This window comes from Giraffa tippelskirchi, chromosome 13 (assembly GCF_054371585.1).
Source record: "Giraffa tippelskirchi isolate mGirTip1 chromosome 13, T2T-mGirTip1v1.2.pri, whole genome shotgun sequence".
Classification (NCBI taxonomy): Eukaryota; Metazoa; Chordata; class Mammalia; order Artiodactyla; family Giraffidae; genus Giraffa; species Giraffa tippelskirchi.
In genome coordinates this window covers 118520053-118534081 of record NC_137287.1, presented here as the reverse complement: position 1 = coordinate 118534081, position 14029 = coordinate 118520053, and the positions used below count along the sequence as shown (strand labels likewise).

Below are 14029 nucleotides of genomic sequence, written 5' to 3'. Positions count from 1 at the left end.
AGCCACGGGGACAGGTTTGGGGCTCAGCAGAGCCTGTTGACACTGTCCTGGTTTAACATCTCATACGCGCCTTGTTTTTTATCCCAAACACTGCTCTCTGCAGCAGAGATGGATGGATGCCATTCATCACTGTTAAGACTGACAGTCCCTTCTTCAGCTCCTCTTCCCTCAGCAGATATCAGGGCTTGGCGATCACTCAGGCAGGAAGGACATGGCCCCACATTTTTCCCTATCACCGCCTCCTTCTACCAGGATCAGAGTCAAGTTGCCTCCCCCATCTGAGCCATTGTCCTCGGATGGGCAGGACGTTGTAACGTCACCAGCTTCTAGAATTCCTGCTTTGGCAAAGCTCGTGGGAACTTAGGTGAACTGTTAGGAAGACCCAACCCAGAGCTTGTTGGGAAGAGAGAGGTCACCTAGGAGAGACGGTTCAAGTAGGGCATATATTAAAAAACATAACCCAGACCCAGGTAGGATAAGATGGTAGGAATGGTCCTTGGTTTCTAAAGAAAAGAGGGGACACTTCAAAGTCTAGTAGATGTGCGTTTAACCTGCCTCTGCCCCTTTCCTGTCGCTTTGGGTATTGTCCTTCTAAGCCTCAGTTTTCCCGACTGTAAAATGGAGAGAGGGACACAGCACGCCCTGCAGGTTGTTGGGGGATGAAATGACATCCTTTATTCCCTAATGTATTGAGCACCTACTGTGTACTCTGAGGACTCAAGTTTGAGAAAAATCAGACACAAGCCCTGTCCTCCCATTGCTTACATGCTACAGAGGAGAATGTTATTGTAAGATTGCCCCTTGGACAGCATCATGAGGAGAAGGGCGTGGTACTATTAGTGCCTGTGATGAGGGATTTGCCCTGGTCTGGGATGGCTTCCCTGAGGAGGTAGTGCCTGAGCTGAGAAAGAGGATGTGGAGTTAACCAGGCAGAGAGGAGGGAAAAACATTCCAGGCAGAAGGAACAGCGTGGGCAAAGTCCTCGTGGTAAGAAGGATCAGGGAGACAACGAGGGACCAAAGAAAGGGTAATGCGTCTGAGATGAGAAACCAAAGCGGAACGTGGAACAAGCCGAGGCTGGAGAGTTAGGCAGAGTATAGGCTAAGCGACTGTAACTATGAGACCCAAAAGCACAGTGGCTTCAACAAGATGGATGTTAGCAGGAGTTGGCAAACTTTTTCTGTAAAGGGCCAGTCTATGGCTGGAATTAGCTTCCATGTCAGATCCAAGATAGCTGCTCCAGCTCTGCCCGTCACGTCTGCCTCCCCTCCAGCAAGAATGAGGAGGAGAGAGGGCAAGCATCATTTTTGCTCACATTCCATAGGACAGGCTTAGTCACATGGCCATATCTAACTACAGGGGAAGCTGGGAAAGGCAGTCTTCATTCTGGGTAGCCTTTTGTCCCGCTAAAACTCTTGCAATGAATGAAGGGAAGGATAGATATTGGGGACGTCTACGAGTCTTTGCCACAATGGGCCAGAGTGGCTTTGGGGACACCAGAAAGAGGTCTGTTTGTAGTGTCCAGTGGGAGGTGATAGTGACTTAGGACAGGGTCATGGCTTAGCAGGTGGAGAGGATGGAACAGATCTCAGATGTTTGTGAGCCAGAATGAACACTTGGCAATGATTTGGATGTGGAGGCAAAGGATGGAGTTGGATGTGGCAAGTGTGACCGCCTAAGTCCCTGGTTTGTACAATTAGATGCAGGTCTTGTCTGGAAAGTTCTTTGTATATGGTAGCAGGTCAGTTAAGTGTCGCTGTCTTCAGTGAGTCCAGGATGGCAAACCCAACACCTACAGAGACCTGACAGATAATGAAATGGGTGAAGGGGCCTGTGGACCTTGGGAGCCCATGCCCTGTCTAAAGGGGCAGTTGCTCCTTAGCGCCGGCAAGTGGTTGCCAAAGAGAAGGCAGGCTGAATGTGTAGGCTCAGCATCTGATGTTCCAAGTGCAATCTGAACATCTAGATTTTGTTGTGAAGCCTCCGAATTTGGACACTTGGGCAAATAAGTAAAAACAAATTTCTCAGCCCCAAGGCCTCTGGTTTATAATGCCTGGGACACCCCCCAGCAATGCCACTGCACCCTGATTACACCTTTGTGACTTGGTTGCCTTCTCACGGTGAAGCCCTCTGTTGCCTGGCTCAGCCTCATGCTCTCATCCTCTGCCATCCCTACATTCCTGTCTCTTGTGCCCATGAGCGCCTCCTGCAGGCTTCTGAATCCATTTTCTCACCAGACCCCCACCAGAGGCCCCTACCTGTAGAGAAGGCAGTCAAAACCATCAGCCTGCTCCCAATCCCCTTAATCGGATCTGCGCCAGTGACCCTTCTGATTAAAACTCCCCATCTGTAATCCCCCTTTAAAGCTGGGGAAGCGGAAACGCCATAATAGGAGAGCAAGGCTCAATGGTCCGGAAACCGCTACCTCCTGCGTCCTTGAAAATGTCTTGGGGAGACACACAGACCTGAGCTGGGAGTCCCAGATCTAATCTTTGCAAGTTGTGTGGCCCTGGAAACATCACTGCATTCTCTGAGTCTCCTTTTCATTCGTTTGGTGCTGCTGCTAAGTTGCTTCAGTCGTATCCGACTCTGTGCGACCCCATAGATGGCAGCCCACCAGGCTCCCCCATCCCTGGGATTCTTCAGGCAAGAACACTGGAGTGGGGTGCCATTTCCTTCTCCAACGCATGAAGGTGAAAAGTGAAAGTGAAGTCGCTCAGTCGTGTCCGACTCTTAGCCACCCCATGGACTGCAGCCCACCAGGCTCCTCCATCCACGGGATTTTCCAGGCAAGAGTTCTGGAGTGGGTTGCCATTCATTCATTTGCTTGTTCATTTTCTTAACTATTTAGGGAGCACCTGCTCTATGCCAGACACGGTTTCAGGAACTGGGAATACAACAGTGCCAGACAAGGCTGAGCCCTCCTGCAGCTGACATTCTATCACAGGACACAAAGGGGAAAATTCCAGTGCAGCAAGATCAATGCTGTGAAAGGAGAAATTCAGGGGCTGTGAGAGTCCCGAGGGCGGATGTTCTCAACCTACACGTCGGGATCAAAGAAGGTTCACTGGAGTTTCAATGGGCTGTAGGAATCAGCCAGGAGAAGTGGAGGAGAGGGACTTCTCTGTTGGTCCAGTGGTTAAGAATCCATCTTCCAATGCAGTGGATGCAGATTCGAAGCCTAGTCGGGGAACTAAGATCCCATATGCCTTGGAGCAGCTAAGCCCACGTGACGTAACTAAGACATGAAGCAGACAAGTAAATAAATAAATGTAACTAATTAAATATTTTTAAAAAGAGCTGGGAGAGAAAGGGCACTCCAGGCAGAGGCAAGTATCTGGAGGTGTAAGCAACCATGGCAGTGTGGCTCGAGACTTGAGAATTGTACGAGGTTTTGCCAGGATTCATTATGGAATATGCAATGGGAAATGGAGAAAATGGTCTGGAGAGAGAAGGAAGGCGGTCTTAAGACAAAATCCAGATCTCCCTGTTGCATTTCCTGCTTCTCTGACCTCATCTGCTCCCACCCTCCACCTGGCTCATGCAGCCGCACCCACACTGAGCTTCTTTCTGTTGCTGATATGCCAAGCTCATTCCCACCCCAGGGCCTTTGCACATGCCGTGCTCGTACCTGGAATGTTTGGATTTTTGAATGACATACTCCTCACCTTCAAGCCTCAGAACCAGGACATCTCCCGTGAAAGGCCTGCCCTGACCACCCAACCTCATGTGGACGCTGCTAGTGCTTCTCTCCTTCTTGGTATGTTTTCCTCAGTAACATGTAGCGCACGATACTATCTGACATCATTTTGCTCCTTTTTTGGTTTGTGGGTTTTTTGGCCTGCCTTTACCTACCAGTTCTTTGAGGCCAGGGAAATTGTCTTTCTTATCCACGCTGCATCTCCAGCAAAGAGCATAGCACTTAGTAAGTGCTCGGTAAATAACACGCCTAACAAATGCCGAGAGATCGGAGCTTGACAGGGAGCCATTGCGAGGTTTACAGCAGGGCTGTGGCTCACTCAGATTTCTGTTTCTCTCCTGTAACCTATCAATGTGAGTGTGAGGATTAGAAGCAATGGGACACTCTTTATGGAAAGTAGCCTTTTATTTAACTTATTTGAGGCTTATTTTACACAGCACAGAATTCACCCATTTCCAGTGAGCAATTCAATGACTTTTCAGTAAATTTGCCAAGTTGTACAACCATCATCCTAAATCAATTTTAGAATGTTTTCATCATCCCAATGAGATCCTTCATGCCCATTGACTGTTACCCCCTGTCCCCACCCCGGCAACAGCTAACCTGCCTTCTGTCTCCATAGATGCGCTTTTTCTGGGCATTTCATATACATGGAATCATACACTATGTGGCCTTTTGTGTCTGGCTTCTTCTACTCAGCATAATGTTCTCAAGACTCATCCATATTTTATCACGTATCAGTATTCCATTCCTTTCTATGACTGAATAATATTCCATTGTATAGATAGACCACGGTTTGTTTATCCATCAGCTGATGGACATTTGGATTGATTTCCTTTTTTGGCTCTTACAAATAATAAAACAGAATCACACAGCTTGAAAAAAAGTTAAAAGCAAAAAGAACGACTGAGAGCTGAGGGAAAAAAAAACAGCTTAAAAAAATAAAAACAAACAACAATAACAACAACAAAAAAACCCACTGTTCATCTGGGTTTAAGACTGTTTAGAGGGTGCTTGCTGCCTTAGCCAGGCACTGGGGTCCACAGACCTAGTCCTGGACTTCCCAAAGCCCCAGTCCAGAGGCTGGGGGTAAGGGGGACAATAAATTACCCAAATAATAATTGAATAACATAAAATATATATTAAGTGACTGTTTAGCGGTTCGGTTCAGTTCAGTTCTGTCACTCAGTCGTGTCCGACTTTGCGACCCCATAGTCTGCAACTTTCCAGGCTTCCCTGTCCATTGCCAACTCCCGGAGCTTGTGGTAGGTGCTCAATTACTTTCTTCTCCACTTTAGAGATAAAGAAATGGAGTCTCAGAGAGGGGAAGTGACTTGTCCAAGGCCACACAGAATAATAATACTAGTGCTTGAAGCCAAGTCCAACCAGCTTATAAATAAGATGCTGTGAAATGATAAAAGCTTGAGCTAAAGGCCTAATGAATTCATTGATTTCTGTTTTCCACATTGCAGTGACCACCCTCCCATTCTTACAGATGAGGAAACTGAGTCACAGAGGGTTTAACTTATGTTGAAAAGCTCCCCAGTCAGGAAGTCTAACCCTGACCCTAAGGGCTTCAGCAGGTCTGGAAGAGAAAGCAGTCTCGTGGGCAGGGCTAGGAGGGTGGGTCACACTGTGTTAGCACTCAGGATATTTGATGCCTGCATGTGCCAGGGCAGGAGGCTGGGCACGCTCTGACCCTCCCAACCCAAGCCTCAGCCCCTCTCCAGGATGAGGTGAGCCTCTGTCCTAAGTATCTCAGGCTGAGAGGAGGGGAGGGAAGAACACATTCTTAGGTACAAAGTAGGGGGAGCCGCCCTAGAATAACAGCGCCAAGGACTGTACAATAGGTGGGTGCATAATTCATGCAACTGTCAGCCGATATCAATTATGTGGGCCTCCCCTGGAGTTGTCTGGGGGTTAGAAACTGGAGCAGGCTTCCCTTGCCAGCCTCTGGGGGAAACCAGACCTCTCAGTTCTTAAAGTGGCAAGCTCTCCAGGAATCTGCTCCGTCCCCCCTGCAGCCGCCCTCGCCCTTGGGGCCTGGAGTCAGAGACAGCAGTGCCTCCACATGGAGGGAGGACCCAGCCCAAGGTCTCCGGCTGGCCGCCCTGAAAGGTCAGACCCTCTGTGCCCAGCTCTGGGTTGACAAGTCTTTTCCCTCATGCTCTGGCTTCTGAGAAGCTGACTTTATGTATATCCCAGAGTTTCTTAACCTTGGGACTATTAACATCTGGGACCTGATCATTCTCCGTGGCGGGGGCTGTTCTGTGCATTATAGGATATTTAACAGCATCCCTGTTTCCACCCACGAGCTGCCAGTAACACTCCTCCTCCAAGTCGTGACAACCAAAAATTTCTGCAGAATTTGCCAAAAGTCTCCCAGGATGGGGCTGGGGCATACCCAGTTAAGAACCACTGGAAGACCCTCATTTTACAAATAAGGAGACTGAAACAAGAAAAGTTGCAGTGTCCAAGGCCTCTTTACCAAAAACTGGCAGAGCTAAATTCCAGCTCCAGGGCCCACACATTTTTGTGTTTTTTTGGCCACACTGCACGGCTTGCAGAATCTCAGTTCCCAGACCAGTGACTGAACCCGGGCCCCGGGCCTGAGGACACTTGACCAGGGCCCGCCAAGGATTCCCCAGGGTCCACACTGTTAACCTCAGTGCGAGTTCCAAAGGCTTATTCCAATGCTCACGGAGTTATTTAAATGAATATTTAATACGTATATCCTTAGCTATGCAAAATCAGCAGTTTTGCAAAGATGATTTCTTAGGACAAGGCTAAAACAAAACCAGGTAAGTAGTGTTTGTTGATTTTATTCTGAAGGGAAGTTTAGTGCAAGTAGTGGGGGCTTCCCAGGTAGCACTAGTGGTAAAGAACCTGCCTGCCAGTGCAGGAGAGGTAAGAGATATGGGTCTGATCCCTGGGTCCCATACCAGTATTCTTGCCTGAAGAATACGGTGGACGGGAGCCTGGTTCAAAGTGTTGCAGTGAGTCAGACACAACTGAGCGACTAAGCAAGCAAGCAGGGAACTCTCCTTAATGCTCTGTGGTGACCTGAATGGGAAGGAAGACCAAAACGGAGGGATTATATGTATGTGTATGACTGACTCATTTTGCTAGTACAGTGAAAACTAACCCAACATTGTAAAGCTGCTATACTCCAATAAAAATTAACGAAAAATAGTAATTTGTTTAAGGATACATACATTTGTATTAAAAACTCTACAGAAAAGGGATGAGGATAAAAAGTCTGATTATCTCAGGCCTGGAGAAGGACACGCCAGAAGTGTCATTGTTATTGCTCCGTGCCCTGTTTTTTGGGTGGTGGGTTCACAGGTTTTGGTTTGATTATGGTTCATAAATGTACATAAATTAGGTCTACTTCTGTATGTGTCAAATAAGTCATTTTAGAAGGCTACTATAGATTTTTACTTTTTTAAAATTTATTTTTATTGAAGTATAGCTGATTTACAATGCTGTCATTCCAGTATACAGCAAAGTGATTCAATTATACATATATAATTTTATTTTTTCAGTGAGTGCTAATCCAGAAATTAAAACACAAAAGTTTTCTTTTTTCTTTTTATGATATGAAATATGTCAGACAGCTATGCGTGCACGCTAAGTCGCTTCAGTCGTGTCCAACTCTGTGCAGCTCTAAGGACTGTAGCCGGCCAGGTTCCTCTGTCCGTGAGATTCTCCAGGCAAGGATACTGGAGTGGGTTGCCATGGCCTCCTCCAGGCAGCTAGAGCAAAAAAAAACAAAAACAAAAAACAAGAAAGTGGTGGAATAACTGAGGCTGCAGAAGTACTGCGTGGCGTGACACTCCCTTTCATCTTCTGAGCTGGCCTGGAAAGACACTAGAGCCCTCCTGCTACCTGTGGTACCCCCAGCGCCTTGCAACATGCCTCAGTCGTTGAAGATGGTTAATAAATAGTAGCCAGATTGAAAACTGACTCTGAACCTGACCTTTCCATGGGTGCTCTGAGAACTTGAGCCCCAGCCAAGAAACACCATGGGAACCAGCTGTCCTAGGTACTCGGGGTGTAGAGATGAATCTCAGAAACCATCCCTGTCCCCTCCAAAGCTCACAGGTTCTGGGCAGTGATTTGCGCACACACACACACACACCTGTCACAGGCTGTGTGTGCTAAGTACCCCCAAGGCTTGGCAAAATGATGAGAGAGCCCCGCAGATGGAGTGGCTGGCCCCTCCAAGGATGACCTCTGTAGGGAAAGGCCATGTGGGCTGGATTTTAAAAGATGGATTGGAATTCACTGGACAGAGAGGAAGAGGCACAAACCTGCAGAACTGACCAACAATAGCATGTGATAAGGGAAGCATGGAACCTGGGTACCTGTGGCAGGAGAGACCAAAGAGGGGAGTCAGAGTTCAACCCAGAGGGACTTGCCAACCATGCGTCCTGATTGCAGATTCACCGCAGCGGCCTGAACTCTCTCATGCTCACCCAAACAGCACTGGTGTTTCCTTTCAGGACACAGCAGGCAGTTTCAGGTCAAGGGTGAGAAGCAAAGACTAGCCAGCGGCTCAGATGCTGGGTGGTCTGGGCTAACAGGGTAGTGTGGGCTGAGCTATTTCCCCTGTAATGACAGCTGGCATTTATTAGACACTCACCAGGTGCTGCTGGAAGCTGTCCTGAGTGCTCTGCGTGTGTTAACCCGTTTAATTTCACAGCAGCTCTCTTCACTGTTATTATTATCCCATTTTGCAGATGATGAAACTGAGGCTTAGAGAGGTTAATTGCCTGGCTCAAGGTGAGAAAGTGGAAGCTCTGAAACTTGAACCTGAAACAGCCTGAAAGCAGAGCCCAAGCTCTCAGCTGCGGCCCTCTCCACCCTTTTTCAAATCCTCTGTGTCCTCTCTGCTCCTTCTTTGTGCCTCTTCCCGTTAATCCCTGCCTTCTCTCAAAGGTTCAGCTTTCTCTGATTTTTTTTATGGCTTTTCTGATCCCCTACAACTTGGGAAAAAGCTGCTTGAGGCTTGGGCTTATCATGAAGCTGGTTCAGGCCTAGATGGTACTTGACCATTTAATTCAGAGGCTCACCATCCCCGTAACCTACTGTCCCCTGGATCCCTGAACTCAAATCTCCCATGGTGGACTGGTTCAGCCCAGCCTGGATTTTCTGTCCATCCCTGAGTCATTCAGCGGTAGTCAGGATCAAATAATACAGGCATGGAGCCCTCACCCCCACCCCCAGCTCTTCAGCAGAGGCAGAAGAAAGAGAGGGGCAAGCCTATGAGAAGAGGACAGTTTTGGGGGGAGGAGTGAGGAGGGCTGATTGATAAGTTTAGGAGTTTCGATTTTCTCCTGAAGAGGCCTGGAAATTTATTAAGCAGGAGAGTGATGTGATTGTATTTGTATTTTTGAAAAAAAAAAAAAAAGACACCAGAACAATGTATTACATCTGCCTGCATTTCTGCCTAAGCTGTAGTCTAGCCTAGGTTCTATTAATTTTGATAAACATCCAGTGAGCCCAAATATCTGGACTAGACCCTTTTCTCTTTTTTAAAAATTTATTTATTCATTTTATTTTTGGTTGTGCTGGGTCTTGGCTGTTGTGCGGACTTTTCTCTGGTTGCGGAGGGCAGAGGCTGCTCTTTAGCTGTGTTGCGCGGGCTTCTCATCGCAGAGGCTTCTCTTATTGCAGAGCATGGGCTCCAGAGCCCTTGGGCCTCAATAGTTGCAGCGAGTGGCCTCATCAGTTGGGGTTCCTGGACTCCAGAGCGCTCCAGCCCAGCCTCTCTGTGTCACATGGGATCCTCCTGGACCAAGGATCGAACCCACGTCTTCACTACCGGCAGGCAGACTCTCAACCACTGAGCCACCAGGGAAGCCCCCAGACCCTCTTCTTGATTCAGGGAACTCAAAAGTAGTTAAACTGTGATCCTTAGCCTTAAAAATTCATAGTCATACTCGGGAATTACTAACATGAGACCAGGATGTCTATGCCTCCCTGAAAATCATCTGCAAAATCTTGAGTGTTTAGCAAAAAGGTCTGTAGTTTTTATCTCATTTCTTACATGGCCTTAAGAGCTCGTGTACTGGGGGCAGACAAACCCAAGTAAATATTCTGGCTCTTCAGCTTACTAGCTTTGAAAGCTTAGGTTTCTTCCTCTCTTCTCTGGAGGTACAATACGATAATGGGATTGTTGTAAGAGTGAAATAAGGGGACTTCCCTGGTGGTTCCCCTGGTCAGGGAACTAGGTCCCACATGCCACAACAAAGGCCTGGAACAGCCAAATAAATAAATATTTTTTTAAAAAAAGAATGAAACAAGGAGCTTCATGGAAAGTGACTAGCACAGTGCCCAGCATACAATGAACACTTGATAAAGGGTAACTTATTATCATTGGTATCATGTCAGGAAAAGTGGTACCCACTCCACAATAGTTATGAACCACTATGAGACAGCAAACTATGACTTTCAGGTCAAATTCAGCCCACTGCCTGTTTTTGTAAATAAAGTTTTATTGAAATAGTTTTATGTTCATTCATTTATGTAATTTTTGAGGCTGTTTTCGTGCTACGGCTGCAGAGTTAAGTGGTGGCAACAAAGAATTCGTGGGCTTCAAGGTCTAAAATATTTACTATCTGCCCCTTTATAGACAAATTTGACTGGCCCTTGGGCTTGATGATTAGCTTTAAATGATTTCAATTCTCTGGGCATCAGTTTCCAAGTCTATGTGATAAATGGATTTGAATAAATAATCTTTTTATCTCAAATATCCAGCCTTAGCTAATTGACGAGATATGAAAATGCTCTTGAGCACTGAGAAATGTCCTACAGACCCAGAGTATTAGGATGACCGTCCCATTGGTGGTTGTTAACTAAATCCCACTCTCTTCTCCTCACAGATCCTTGCCATAATTTCCATCATGTTCATCGTCCTCTCCACCATTGCCCTGTCTCTCAACACCCTGCCCGAGCTCCAGAGCCTTGACGAGTTTGGCCAGACCACAGACAACCCCCAGCTGGCCCACGTGGAGGCCGTGTGCATCGCCTGGTTCACCATGGAGTACCTACTGAGGTTCCTCTCCTCCCCCAAAAAGTGGAAGTTCTTCAAGGGCCCGCTCAACGCCATTGACTTGCTGGCCATTCTGCCGTATTATGTCACCATCTTCCTCACTGAATCCAACAAGAGCGTGCTGCAGTTCCAGAACGTCCGCCGCGTGGTCCAGATCTTCCGCATCATGCGTATTCTCCGCATCCTTAAGCTGGCACGTCACTCCACTGGCCTCCAGTCCTTGGGCTTCACCCTGCGGAGGAGCTATAATGAGCTGGGCTTGCTCATCCTCTTCCTCGCCATGGGCATCATGATCTTCTCCAGCCTTGTCTTCTTTGCTGAGAAGGATGAGGATGACACCAAGTTCAAAAGCATCCCGGCCTCTTTCTGGTGGGCCACCATCACCATGACAACTGTTGGGTATGGAGACATCTACCCCAAGACTCTCCTGGGGAAAATTGTGGGGGGTCTCTGCTGCATCGCAGGGGTCCTGGTGATTGCTCTTCCCATCCCCATCATTGTCAATAACTTCTCCGAGTTTTACAAAGAGCAAAAAAGGCAGGAGAAAGCCATCAAGCGGAGAGAGGCTCTGGAGAGAGCCAAGAGGAATGGCAGCATAGTATCCATGAACATGAAGGATGCATTCCCCCGGAGCATCGAGATGATGGACATTGTGGTTGAGAAAAATGGAGAGAATGTGGGTCAGAAAGACAAAGTACAAGATAATCACTTGTCTCCGAACAAATGGAAATGGACCAAGAGGACACTGTCTGAAACCAGCTCAAGTAAATCCTTTGAAACCAAGGAGCCGGGATCCCCTGAGAAAGCCAGGTCATCTTCTAGTCCTCAGCACTTGAACGTCCAGCAGTTGGAAGATATGTACAACAAGATGGCCAAGACCCAATCTCAACCCATTCTCAATACTAAGGAGTCAGCCACCCAGAGTAAACCAAAGGAAGAACTTGAAATGGAGAGTATCCCCAGCCCCGTGGCCCCTCTGCCTACTCGTACAGAAGGGGTCATTGACATGCGAAGCATGTCAAGCATTGATAGCTTCATTAGCTGTGCCACAGACTTCCCTGAAGCCACCAGATTCTCCCACAGCCCTTTGGCATCACTTCCCAGCAAAACTGGAGGTGGCATGGCCCCAGAGGTTAGCTGGCAGGGAGCTCTGGGTGCCACTGGTGGTAGGTTCGTGGAGGCCAACTCCACCCCTGATGCCAGCCATCACTCCACTTTCTTTATCGAGAGCCCCAAGAGTTCCATGAAGACCACCAACCCCTTGAAGCTTCGAGCACTTAAAGTCAACTTCATGGAGGGTGATCCCAGTCCATTAGTCCCCATTCTGGGGATGTACCGTGACCCTCTTAGGAACCGGGGGGGTGCTGCAGCAGCTGTTGCGGGGCTGGAGTGTGCCACCCTCTTGGACAGGCCTGTGCTGAGTCCAGAGTCCTCCATCTACACCACAGCAAGTGCTCGGACACCCCCCCGGTCGCCCGAGAAACACACAGCAATAGCATTCAACTTCGAAGCAGGTATCCACCAGTACATTGACGCGGACACAGATGAGGAAGGGCAAGTCCTCTACAGCGTGGACTCCAGCCCTCCCAAGAGCCTCCAGGGGAACAGTAGTCCCAAGTTCAGTGTCGGGACGAGGTCAGAGAAGAACCACTTTGAAAGCTCCCCCTTACCCACCTCCCCTAAGTTCTTAAGGCAGAACTGTATTTACTCTACAGAAGCATTGACTGGAAAAGCTCCCAGTGGTCCAGAAAAGTGCAAACTTGAGAACCACATCTCCCCGGAGGTCCGCGTGTTGCCGGGGGGCGGAGCCCACAGCAGCACACGTGATCAGAGCATCTGAACCACCCCCACACGGAGGAGAGACTTCTGGCAGCGTCCAAAGAGGGGTGCTGTTCAGCTTACCTGCCGCGGAGGTTTTCTGCATGAACTCTGAAACAGAAAGGCTCTGCAAAGCCCCCAGAAAGAAGAGAGACTCCAGAGGAAGCTCCCTTAAAACCTTGAGAGCCGTTAACGGGTCCATCAGAAGCAAAGCCGGCCAAGCCCTGGGGTCTGGCGCCTTCTTGTAACAACTCTACTGCCCTCTTTGGAAGATGACAAGAACAGAACTCGCAGCCACCACTACCATGTTCTAGACACCACCGAGGCCACCTGCTCATTCTTTCATGGCTCGCCACAGCCTCCGAGGGCAACATCTTCATCCCTCCTGGCTTCCGCTGAAGAAGGATGCTGGAACAGGTGGCCGGTGTTCGAAGAGTGGGTTGACCATTTTGGTTTTGGGTGTTGCCTGGCCACCTCTAGGAACTTCTGTCCATCACCTGCTGGATGGATCCCTCTGTTAGAAGGCTACCGGGGATGCTCATGTCCTGGGGAAAGCTGCACCATAAGCCAGGATCCCAGCGCAAAACCCTTCCTCAAATGTCTTCATTGACTTCAGTATTCCATAGTACCTGAGGTTTTATTTTGAGATATCATCAGGGTGAGTTGCACCACTTGTACTCAATTCTAATTGCCCCCTGGCAATCTGGAAAGGGTTCAGAAGGCGGGTGCTCAGGCAACAGTATGAACTCTGAGCACTGCTTTAGGGTGGAGAAGGAAAACGCTTTCTGTACATCGCTAGCGTAGACTCAAAAGATATGCAAGTGTCAAATATGCAAAAGAATAGCTTATTCAAAGTGACTGTATGTTACCGAAGAACAGAATAAAATCTGGTTTTTTTTTAACCTGAAAAAAACGAAAGGAAAAAAAAAAATCCCCAATTGAAATGCCCAGTTTAGACTTTTGAATCCTTCCTGCTGAGGCAGGGAAAGTACTTATTATAATAGAATTTCTTTTTTGTTTCCTGTGGTATTTAAGTTTTAAGAAAAAAGTTAAAATAAAAAGCACTTTATGTTTTTCAAAAAAATAGGTTTTACCAGGGACAGTGTCAACCATCTCGCACTTTAAAACGAGCATGTTTTCCCGTGGGCCACTTCATTGGGACTACAGCTGAGTTTTTGCTCCAGGCGTGTGTCTGGCCACGGTGGGTGATACTGTGCTGGCATTGCTGTCAAAGTCTGTGGGCTCTTTCCCTGCCCCCTTGAAGCTTCCCCTTAACCCTCTTGCATCAGAAAGGGTACTTGGCCCTTGCGTGGGGTCCTGTGCTTAAGTCGTGTGTACAGGAGACACGAACATCTCAGAAGAATGATGTAGATGGTTGGGCATTGGGTGTTTTACTCTGTTCTCTTTCTTGTCCACCAGGTGTGGGTGGGTTTTCAATGTCACTGTCTGTACTA

General features: G+C 48.1%; 1 protein-coding gene across 1 annotated transcript in view; it reads left to right on the top strand.

The window, feature by feature from the left end:
• The window catches only part of KCNB1 (potassium voltage-gated channel subfamily B member 1), a 103056-nt gene extending 89397 nt beyond the window's left edge, over nucleotides 1–13659 (top strand). Inside the window, exon 2 of the mRNA XM_081561089.1 lies at nucleotides 10588–13659. Within this exon, the coding sequence (XP_081417215.1) occupies nucleotides 10588–12597 (2010 nt within the window). The 3' untranslated portion in view covers nucleotides 12598–13659. The remainder of the gene's footprint in view (nucleotides 1–10587) is intronic.
• Nucleotides 13660–14029: the final 370 nt, after the last annotated feature.